The following is a 12213-nucleotide window of genomic DNA, read 5'->3' on the forward strand; positions in this document are numbered from 1 at the left end:
GTGTCTGATCTATTCCAACAGTTTCTACACAAACTGAAAAATCAGTTTCTTGATCCTTATGTTAGTTATCATTTTGTTTTGTAGTCTAGATTTAAGTATTATAATTTAATTAGGGGGAAGACTATGCTGCCCCTATAAAAATGGGATTTTTGGGGAGTTACATCTGTATAACGAGGTTATATAGTGTATCTGTATATCTCATTATACAGCTGTAACTGTCTCCCCAAAAATCCCATTTTTATAGGGGCAGCATAGTCTTCCCCCTAATTAAATTTTTTTCAAAAAATTTTTTTTCACTCTTGTACCAGGGATTGGAGACACTTATCTGTATCTGTAAATGATCCAACAAGATTTATCTCTTTAATTATTATAATATATTAGAATCTGTGATTATATCATTTTATAAATACCTATCTACATTTGGACATCCAGTGACATAAAAATGGTAGGTTTATCTATATTATCTTCACTCCAAAATTAAATGCACATATGAAGAAAAGATTTGACTGGAAAATATCAAGAGATTTACAGTTATTGCTGACTTTATTATTTCTGTGTCTGCACATATACAGAAAAGATCCAACTGAAACTTATCAAGATTTCCGGAGTATTTTCTGATGTCATTATTACTTGTTACAGTAATAACGATATCAGAACAACAACACACAGCACAATTTTTGACCAGCAAAATAATTATTTAGCACATTCTGCACAGTCTGTTCCATCTGTCTTTGTAAATCTCATCTGTCTTTTTGAAGATGTGAAAGACAAGCACCCTGCTACACTGTAACATAATTTTCATAAATTCATAATACCCAAACCCATTTATAAGATTAACTCTCTAATATATATTGGCAAAAAAAGCAATACAAGTCTGAGGTACCCAAAAGGAACTCCAGTCGATCTTACATTAAATTATTTTGTAAGTGCAGTTACACTGCAGTCACTATACAGTTCTCCATTGGTATCCATGCCACCAAAGATTAGGCAAAGGGTTACGTAGCCACATTTCTCTGACTTTTTATTAGGAGTATAGGAATCATCCTCTATCTTCTCTATCTTCTCTGTACCAAGTTCACGGTCTAGTTTTGAGTGTTCCATCCTTATTTTCCATGGGAAAAGACACATTGAATGATCTAATCGTGCTGCAGGGCTTGGAGAATCAAACTTCACCCGTGTCCAGGTATAGTTTCCTACACAAAGGTATAGAAATATAAAATTACCAGAATAAGAGTATTCGTCCACAAAAAAAAAAAAAAAAAAAAAAACCACACACTTAACCACTGGCCACTTAAACCCCCTTAATAACCAGACCAATTTTCAGCTTTTGGTGCTCTCACATTTTGAATGACAATTACTCAATCATGCAACACTGTATCTATATGAAATTTTTGTTCTTTTTTTCACACAAATAGAGTTTTTTTTGGTGGTATTTAATCACCGCTGGGTTCTTTATTTTTTGCGCTATAAAAGAAAAAAGACCAAAAAATCTGTAAAAAAAATGCATTTTACTTCGTTTCTGTTATAAAATTTTACAAATTAGTAATTTTTCTTCATATATTTTGGCCAAAATTTATACCTATCTTTGGTAAAAATAACCCAAATCGGTGGATATTATTTGGTCTATGTGAAAGTTATAGAGTCCAAAATCTATGGTGCCAATATCTGAAAATTGATCACACCTGAAGTACTGACGGCCTATCTAATTTCTTGAGACCCTAACATGCCAGAAAAGTACAAATACCCCCCAAATTACCCCTTTTTTGAAAGAAGACATTCCAAGGTATTTAGAAAGATGCATGGTGAGTTTTTTGAAGTTGTCATTTTTTCCCACAATTCTTTGCAAAATCAAGTTTTTTTTTTTTTTTTTTTTTTTTTTTTTTTTTCACAAAATTGTCATATTAGCAGGTTATTTCTCACACGCAGCATATGCATACCACAAATTACACCCCAAAACACATTCTGTTATTACTCCCGAGTACGGCGATGCCACATGTGTGAGACTTTTACACAGCGTGGCCACATACAGAGGCCCAACATGCACGGAGCACCTTCAGGCGTTCTGGAGCACCCAGGCCAATTCTGACATTTCTCTCCTGTAAAAATGTAAAAATGTAAAAATCATCATTTATTTGCTAGAAAAGACCCTAGAGAATACAATGGCAGTCATTGCAACTTTTTATCTTGCACGGTATTTGCGCAGCAATTTTTCGAACGCATTTTTTTTTTGGATAATGTGAAAGATGAAATTACGCTGAGTAAATAGATACCCAACATGTCACCTTTCAAAATTGCACAAGCTTGTGGAATGGCGCCAAACTTCGCTACTTAAAAATCCCCATAGGCGACGCTTTAAAATCTTTTACTGGTTACATGTTTTGAGTTACAGAGGAGGTCTAAGGCCAAAATTATTGCTCTCGCTCTACCGATCGCAGGGATACCTCACGTGTGGTTTGAACACCGTTTTCATATGTGGGCGGGACTTACGTATGCCTTTGCTTCTGCATGCGATCACACGGGGACAGGGGTGCTTTAAATTTTTTTTTTTTTTTTTTTTTATTGTTCATTTTACTTTATTTATTTTAGTTTGATGCTTTTTTTCCCCCAAAAAATGTTTTTGATCACTTTTATTCCTATTACAAGGGATGTAAACATCCCTTGTAATAGGAATATGGCATGACAGGTCCTCTTTACAGTGAGATATGGGGTCAATAAGACCCCACATCTCACCTCTAGGCTGGGAAGCCTGAAATAAAAAAAAAAAAAAAAAAAAAAGATCCTGGCTTCGATTGTAGCGGTGAATTGGTAGAAGCACCGGAGGGCAGTGGGAGGGGGGGACATCCCCTCTCACCTCCTGTAAGAACGATCAAGCAGTGGAACAGCCACTATGATTGTTCTTATGGTGTAGGGAATCGCCGGCTGAAAAAGCGGATATCTGAATGATGCCTGTAGCTGCACCCATCATTCAGATATCCCCGCACAAAGTCAAGGACGTTGTATGACAGCCGGCGATCGGGAAGTGGTTAAAAAGCTTTTTTCTTTTTTTTTTTTTTTTTTTAACACAAAGTTGTCCATTTATACAATATTTCTAACACATAGCATGTACATACCAAAAATGACACCCCAAAATAGATTCTCCTACTCCTCCTGAGTACGGCGATACCACATGTGTGAGACTTCCACAGCCTGGCCACATACAGAGGCTGGGTATGGCCGGGTATGTCTGAGTATGGCAGGGTATGTCTGAGTATGGCAGGGTATGTCTGAGTATGGCAGGGTATGTCTGAGTATGGCAGGGTATGTCTGAGTATGGCAGGGTATGTCTGAGTATGGCAGGGTATGTCTGAGTATGGCAGGGTATGTCTGAGTATGGCAGGGTATGTCTGAGTATGGCAGGGTATGTCTGAGTATGGCAGGGTATGTCTGAGTATGGCCGAGTATGACTGGGTATCACCGAGTATTGCGGGGTATTGCAGAGTATTGCTGAGTATTGCTGAGTATGGCTGAGCATGGCTGGTGTGACAGCAGGCAGATAAAATCACCTGGTTGCATCCAGGATGGAAAATATGTATGCCCTAGGTTCAGGCTTTATGCTGACTTATACCACTAGGGGGGGTTCTGGGAGTCCTGCAGGGGAAGAGTTATGAGCCCAGCTGAAGTAAGTGGGCTATTAAGACCTATACAAAAAACCCTAGAATGCTTAGGGAGATGCTCCATCCTGGAACCAGTTCTGTGTGTATAGACTGGGGAGTGTGGTATCTGTCCTGTGCGGTGAGTTAACGCCTGTGTGGCAAACTTCTAAAAGAGAGATAGGGACTGGGGCAGCACAAGGCTGCACCCAGTTGTTAGATTGGGAATCTACGTGTGTAGTAAGCGGTCAAACTGACCAGGATTTCTTTTCATGTTTCTTTTTGTTTTGCTGTTATATTCTTCACTGCATATAGCATAAATAAACCGCACCTTCGTTTTTTTTTTTTCACCTGCAACGCTGTCTGCTGTGCCTGATTTTGTGTGGTAAACCCATCCAGGGGGTCACACACACCCACTGTCAAGCTAACCCCCTCATAGTTGGTGGAGACACCGGGGCAGTTTTTTTTTAAGGCCTGCATGGAGGAGATACTGAGGCAACTGGCTCTAGCAAATGCAAATCAGCAGCAGACAAATGCGGGTTTGCAAAAGAGCCTTGCAGCTCAACAACAGAGCCTCGCAGCCCAGCAGCAGACAAATACAACTTTGCAGTAGAGTCTGGAAGCTCAGCAGAAAGCTCACCAGCAGAGTCTGGAGGCTCAGCAGCAAGCTCACCTGCAGAGTCTTGAAGCTCAGCAAAAATCTGAGGCCCCGCTTCACAGACCTGTTACAAAAGCAAGAGCAGAGACTCCAACAACAAATGGAGACATTAATGCAGCCACGTCCGCAGACCAATGAGGCAAATGGTTCCTCTAATACTGCATCCTTTGGTGTGAGCCATTTACTGACAAAAATGACTGGAGAGGATGATCAGGAGGTGTTTTTGACCACATTTGAAAGGACTGCTGAAAGGGAAAAGTGGGCTGGATTGGTGGCCCCTCTGTTAACGGAGGAATCGCATAAATCCTATTATGACCTAGAGCCTGACCAAGCAAAAGGCTATATGGTGCTAAAAATTGAAATATTGGCATGGCTGGGTGTCACCCTGGCCGTCCGGGCTCAGCGTGTACAGTACCTGACCGCGAGATTGTGTTTCCAGCGCGATACCTTCGCGCTGGTTCTCGGCGACAGGGTACTGTGCATGTCGCGCTGGCTCACTACTGATCGGGAAAGGAAACCTTTGTTTTCCTATCACGATGAGTGACAGGCAGTGCTGACAGCTGTCTGGTATGAATCCTGAGGGGGAACGCCACGCCAAATTTTAAATGAAAAAATTGGTGTGGGTTCCCCCCCAGGGGCATACCAGGCCCTTAGGTCTGGCATGGATTGTAAGGGGAACCCCACGCCAAAAAATCAGCATGGGGGTCCCCCCAAAATCCATACCAGACCCTTATCCGAGCATGCAGCCCAGCCGGCCAGAAAAGTGGGTGGGGACGAGCGAGTGCCCCCCCCTCCTGAGCCGTACCAGGCCGCATGCCCTCATCATGGGGGATGGGTGCCTTGGGGGAAAGGGGGCGCCCTGCGGCCCCCCACCCCAAAGCAACTTGTCCCCATGTTGATGAGGACAAGGGCCTCTTCCCGACAACCCTGGCCGTTGGTTGTCGGGGTCTGCGGGCGGAGGGGCTTATCGGAATCCGGGAGCCCCCTTTAATAAGGGGGCCCCCAGATCCCGGCCCCCCACCCTATGTGAATGAGTATGGGGTACATGGTACCCCTACCCATTCACCTAGGGAAAAGTGTCAATAAAAAAAAAAAAAAAAAACAGTACACAGGTTTTAAGAGTAATTTATTAGGCAGCCTCTTGTCAGGAAGAGGCCCTTGTCCTCATCAACATGGGGACAAGGTGCTGTGGGGTGGGGGGGCCCGCACGTGTATTCTTATGCTCTACTATATTATTCTGTATACATTTGGTAACATGCAGGATATTTGGTCACAAATGTGGTCTATTCACCAGACATTACTATGATGCAGTCACATGCAACAAACTGTCTCATGATTTTTTATTATGGTACCATTATGACTATAATATGCTGCTATGCCATCATGCTGTTTTATGACGTTTTATTACTATGCATCCTACTATGAAATAAAGTTTCCCTGGTTTACTACACTTTACTGTTTACAAATTGTTACTATGCAATACGATGTGGTCGCATACATGGTGCATTCATTAGATATTCTAACCAGTATTATGTTGTGTTACCTTCCCAGCTGCATGCCTCATTTAAAGTCCCAAACCCCTTTTTCCCTTTTTTTTTTTGTATACATTTTGGGGATGGAGGCACATTTCTTTAAATGTCCTCATATAAAGTCCCAATTAGTTCGTTTTCTCTTTTTCGAGATTGACACAATATCACGGTCACCTACTGTACATAACTGGACTTTCCGGCTTGGAAAACCCCCCAGGTCTCAAATGTATGATCTCATTCACCTGAGCAGGAAGTGGCTGCAGCCAGAGACTTTGACCGCACCAAACATTGTGGAACGTGTTGTTATGGATCGTTTCCTGAGAGCTCTTCCTACTGCCATCCAAAAGTGGGTAAGCCATGGAGAACCAGAAACTGCAGATAAGCTTGTGGATCCGGTTGAGAGGTTCTTGGCTACAGAGAACCTGACCACCTCTTCCAGGGACTCACGGACTTTCCACCCTAAGACCAGACCATTCCCAGTGGTGGGTAAGATGACTCCAAGGGGTGAGGGTGGAGAGAGTGAGAGGGTGGGGGTTCAACCGAATGTCTGGCGGGAGCAGCCCTGGAAGCCCAGGCCGCAAGAGGCAACGAAAAAGATTATTTGCTACCTCTGCCGGCAAGAGGGACATATTGCAGCCAATTGCCCAGTTGTGGATGAACCTATGCAATGTGACTTTGTAAGGGACAGACGTCAGTCGCTGTTTGCAACAGTTGCATGCACTGCCATTCGGGGACCTGAGAAACATTTATGTAAAATGTGTATTAATGGTAGAAATGTTTATGTGTTGCTGGATTCAGGTAGCCTGGTGACATTGATAAAAGCTGAATTAGTCACTACAGAGGTCTCTGGGAATAAAAAGGTGGCTGTTATTTGTGTGCATGGGGACACTCGAGAATCTTATAACTTTAGTGTTTTTTGAGACCCACAAAAGTAACCTCTCTCATCAGGTGGGGTTAGTGTCTCACTTACCACATGATGCTATTGTGGGAAGGGATTTTCCAAAGTTCTGGGAGCTCTGGGATTGTCCTGAGCCCCCCCCACTGGTGCCCCTATAGACCAGGAAGATGATGACCAGAATTCCTTTGAGAGTGGTGAGGACTCTCCAGAATTTCCCTTGTCAGTATTGGCGGGGGAAACTCGAGAAACTGGGGAGGAGCCAACATCCTCAGATGAAAACATGCCGTCTGTGGAGTTTTCGAATCTCGAGGTTCACAAGGAAAATTTTGCCACAGAACAGTTAAAAGACCCCACCCTAATAAAGGCACTGGAAAATGTGGTGAAAATAGATAGCGAGTTAGTAAACCCAGATAAGACTTGCACTTACCCGTACTTCACTGTGGAAAGGGACCTGCTGTATCGAGTGGCTCAAAGGGCAGAAGAAACCATTGAGCAACTTGTGGTGCCCAAACCTTACAGGAAGTTGGTGTTAGAATTGGCCCACGGGCACATTCTTGGAGGTCATCTGGGGACAGAGAAAACCAGAGAGTATTGCAGAGATTCTATTGACCTGGGGTCATGAAGGAAACAGATAATAATTGTCAGAAGTCAGCACCTATGCCACATTTCCGTAACCCGCTGGTACCTCTTCCTATCATTGAGGTCCCCTTTGAGAGGATCGCAATGGATTTGGTAGGTCCAATAATGAAGTCCGCTAGGGGGCATCAGTACATTTTGGTTATATTGGACTACTCCACCCGTTATCCGGAAGCGATTCCTCTTCGAAATACCCCGGTCAAAACCATAGCCAAAGAGCTATTTCTTGTTTTTAGCCGCATGGGTATTTGTAAGGAACTGCTTACGGACCAAGGTACACCCTTTATGTCCCGGGTTATGAAAGAACTATGCAAGTTATTCAATGTGACACAATTACGTACGTCTGTGTATCACCCCCAAACAGAGGGGTTGGTTGAAAGATTCAACAAAACCCTAAAATAAATGTTTAAGAAGGTGGTGGATAGCGATGGAAAGAATTGGGACTGTCTAATACCCTATTTGATCTTTGCCATTAGGGAGGTACCCCAATCCTCTACGGGTTTTTCACCCTTCAAGTTACTCTATAGGAGACACCCAAGGGGGCTGCTGGATATCGCCAAGGAAACTTGGGGAAATGAGAGTTCTCCCCACAGGAGTGTGATTGAGCATGTCACCCTGATGCAAGATAGAAGTGCACAGGTAATGCCAATCGTAAAGGAACATTTGGCCCAAGCGCAGTTAGCACAGCAGAGAGTGTACAATCGTGGGCCAAGACCCGTACTTTTTCCCTGGGGGATAGGGTATTGGTGCTAGTCCCTACGGTTGAAAGCAAATTCAAATGGCAAGGTCCCTACGAAATCATTGAAAAAGTGAGTGAGGTGAACTACAGGGTCAGACAGCCAGGAAGGCGAAAGCCAGAACAGATATATCACATCAATCTGCTGAAAGCCTGGAGGGATAGGGAATCCCTAGTCGCAGAGACTGTCACCGGCCCAGTCTGATTGCTTAGTTCCTGAGGTTGGAATCGCAGTCACCTTATCGAAACCCCAACAACAGGAGGTTAAAGAGTTTGTACTTCGCAAAGAGATTTTCTCTGAGCTGCTGGGAGTAACATCTGGCATAGAGCATGACATTATCACCCCGCCAGGAGAAAAGGTAAAACTAAAACCTTATAGAATACCAGAGGCCCGACGGGAGGCAATACGTGGGGAGGTTCAAAGGAGAAAACTGCGTTTGTAACCCAGATGGGGCGTTCCAATACAAGAGAATGCCATTTGGGTTACAGAATGCACCGGCAACATTCCAGTGGAAAATGGACAAGATTCTGAGGCCCCATCAGAAGTATGCTGCAGCTTACCTGGATGATGTGATTATCCATAGCACAGATTGGGTCTCACATCTGCCAAAAGTGCAAGCAGTCTTAGACTCTATCCGGGAAGCTGGGTTTATGGCCAATCCAAAGAAGTGTACCATTGGACAGGAGGCGGCCAAATATCTTGGGTACACTATTGGGAGGGGAGTGATAAAGCCCCAAGTCAATAAAGTCGAGGCCATACAGAGTTGGCCATGTCCCAACAGCAAGAAGCAGGTACGAGCCTTTCTGGGAATCGCTGGCTATTATCGACGATTCATTCCCCATTTTGCTTCTCAGGCTGTGCCCCTCACCAACCTGGCAAAAGGAAAAGAGTCTGTCATGGTTAAATGGTCCCCAGAGGCTGAAGCAGCATTCCAGTCATTAAAAACAGCCTTATGTAGCCAGCCAGTGTTGTACTCACCAGACTTCTCTAAGGACTTTGTTGTACAAACTGATGCATCAGACGTTGGGTTGGGAGCAGTGTTGTCCCAGGTCTGGAACGGGGAAGAGCACCCAGTCATTTACCTCCAGCAGGAAATTGAAGTCCCATAAAGTAAATTACGCCACGATTGAGAAGGAGTGGTTAGCGGTGAAGTGGGCTTTAGAGTCCCTTCGGTACTATCTGCTAGGTAGGCACTTTGACCTGGTTACTGATCACGCTCCTTTAAAGTGGGTGGCTCAAAACAAGGAGACCAATAGAAGGATAAATAGGTGGTTCCTGGCCCTACAGGAATTCAACTTCACAGTAAAGCATCGCCCTGGTGTTAAAATGGGGAATGTGGATGCTTTGTCTCGAGTACATGCGTGCCTGACTGCGTGTGTTCCAACCCCAAGGTTGAAACAAGAGGGGGGGGTATGTGACAGCAGGCGGGTAAAATCACCTGGTTGCATCCAGGATGGAAAATATGTATGCCCTAGGTTCAGTCTTTATGCTATACTACTAGGGGGAGTGCTGGGAGTCCTGCAGGGGAAGAGTTAATGAGCCCAGCTGAAGTAAGTGGGCTCATTAAGACCTATACAAAAAACCCTAGAATGCTTAGGGAGATGCTCCATCCTGGAACCAGTTCTGTGTGTATAGACTGGGGAGTGTGGTATCTGTCCTGTGCAGTGAGTTAACGCCTGTGTGGCAAACTTCTAAAAGAGAGATAGGGACTGGGGCAGCACAAGGCTACACCCAGTTGTTAGATAGGAAATCTACGTGTGTAGTAAGCGGTCAAACTGACCAGGATTTCTTTTCATGTTTCTTTTTGTTTTGCTGTTATATTTTTCACTGCATATAGCATAAATAAACTGCACCTTTGTTTTTCACCTGCAACACTGTCTGCTGTGCCTGATTTTGTGTGGTGGACCCATCCAGGGGTTCACACACACCCGCTGCAGAGCTAACCCAGAGATGGGAGGTACAGAGAGGGGAGGAGAGGAACCGGCGGCATGAGATGACGCTGGTTTGTTTACATGTGATCGCTCTATCATCTGAAATTCCGACCGGGTGTATGCTCCATCGTACTTTTGCTGGTGGAATTCCCGCCAGCAAAAGATTGAGAGCAGGTTCTCTATTTTCCCGTCGGAGAAAGTTCCTATTTGAAATTCCGTTCATCTGTATGCAATTTCGATGCGCAAAAAAACAATGCATGCTCAGAATCAAGTACGAGACGGAAGCGCTCGGTCTGGTAAAACAAGCGTTCGTAATGGAGATCGCACATTCGTCACGCTGTAAATTTTTGGATCTTTTAATGCAGCGCATTCTCTATTATCTCTTGTGATCTCCTTAATAATATTTTTAGAGCCAGATCTCCATAATAATGTTTCGAATTTTTTTTTATAGTGTTTTTTTTTTTCCTTTTTTTTATTTAAATCAAGATCTTTTTTTTTTGCCCTCACTTTAGTCTGGTCTTCCAGAAAACGCATTTTGTTGTAGTACCACAGACTGGGTACAGACAAGTCCTCTGCTGCTGCTCCTGACCTCTGGGTTGCCAGGACCTTATTACGCTCCTTTTTGTATGTGCTCCTCAAGCTACCAAAAAATCACTGTCTGCGTTGGGGACCTCCATCTTCACAAATTCCAGCAGTTTCTCCAGCGCTGCCTTCCTAGCTGGTCGGTTATAGTATAAATGATGTTTGACTTGCCACAAACTGGGCATCATCTATAAACTGGCTCATAAACTCTGGCTTTTTGAATAGATTCATTATTTCTGCAAGAAAAAAACAAGAGAAAATCCCTAATGTCAGGCTAAACTCTCATAATCTTATCACAATAAAAGCCTCAATCTAGAAGAAGTATAGGCCACTGATGCCCCAAGTTAAAATGTTACCTTTGTTCTCACGATTGGCACTTCCTCCACTCACAGATCATACGTCCGACGCACGCACGTTACGCTTTATATACACAGCGCATGCGTGAAACTCCACATGCATCGCCTGCACCTGACGTTCTTTCTAGAATATTCCCCACCCCTTCTCTTTCGGCGCAGTGGGAGAGGACATGGCGGAGACACAGCAGGTGCATAATTCCAGTAACGACGAGGAAAGCCCGGAGCCCCAAATGTCCCGATCCCGGAGGAGATTTAAGGCCTCAAATATGGCCTTTGTAGAGATGGTGGAGATGGTGGACATCTTGAAGAGGGCCGGCTATGACGGGAAGTATGGACCTTACCTAAACCAAAATGTGAGAAAGGCCAAGATCATGTCTAAAGTTGTGAGAAGTCTGCACAGGAATTTTGGGGTACGACGATCCAAGGAGCAACTGAGGAAACGCTGGTCAGACCTGAAATTGAGGGAGCAGGATTAATACAGAAGGATCAAGAAAGTGCTTCTAAAAAGTAAGTAGTTGTCCTGTGTTATTATTATTATTATTATTATTATTATTATTATTATTATTATTACTTACATGCTGCTCCATGTGCTTTTCTTTACTGTTGTACAGTTTAAAATGGCAACTTTCAGGCTCGTGGGCACAGTAATTGGTCGTAGTAAACATCGTTTGTTCGCCCACTAATAATACAATGATTTTTGCAGATACAGGGTTAACTACATTTGGTCGTGCCTATTTGTATTAAAATAAGTTTAGTACATTGTTGTCTAGATGTGTTTGTAACTAGAATGAAATGCAAACTTGATTCAGTGTAATGTAAGGAGAGGACACTCTGTTTACACATCTGGACGCAGGAGCACTAGTGTGGGACACCAGAACAAACTTTTTTGGGTGTCCCACAGGGATGCTTCAGGGGATACTAGGGGTGTTTCCATGTCTGAATATTGTCCAAAAAAGGTAAGTATTCCAGCTTTGGTAAGGGAAAAAATCATGTATTCAACTTGGAACTCTGCCAAAACTTGTACCACATTTCCAAACAATGTTTCATATTCCTATTTCTCAAATATCTGTGTGCCAAGTATACATTTTGTTTAATTCTCATAGGGGAGAAAAGGCTCGGGACATCAGAGGACACCAGGGACCCCCCACCTACTAAAGAAGGGGAAATCAGCACACAACCAGAGGATGTGGAGGAAGGAGAGGTGGTTGAAATAGTGACCACAACAGGTGAGTGTCTGAGACCAAAGCTTCAGGTAAT

At 43.7% G+C, this 12213-nt stretch overlaps 1 protein-coding gene across 1 annotated transcript in view; it reads right to left on the reverse strand.

The window, feature by feature from the left end:
- Positions 1–524: 524 nt before the first annotated feature.
- Positions 525–12213, reverse strand: part of RABEPK (Rab9 effector protein with kelch motifs) — a gene marked incomplete in the record, with an annotated part of 524880 nt that continues 513191 nt past the window's right edge. The window contains 1 exon segment of the mRNA XM_073600345.1: positions 525–1193. Within this exon segment, the coding sequence (XP_073456446.1) occupies positions 916–1193 (278 nt within the window).

The sequence above is a fragment of the Aquarana catesbeiana genome, linkage group LG09 (assembly GCF_042186555.1).
Source record: "Aquarana catesbeiana isolate 2022-GZ linkage group LG09, ASM4218655v1, whole genome shotgun sequence".
NCBI lineage: Eukaryota > Metazoa > Chordata > Amphibia > Anura > Ranidae > Aquarana > Aquarana catesbeiana.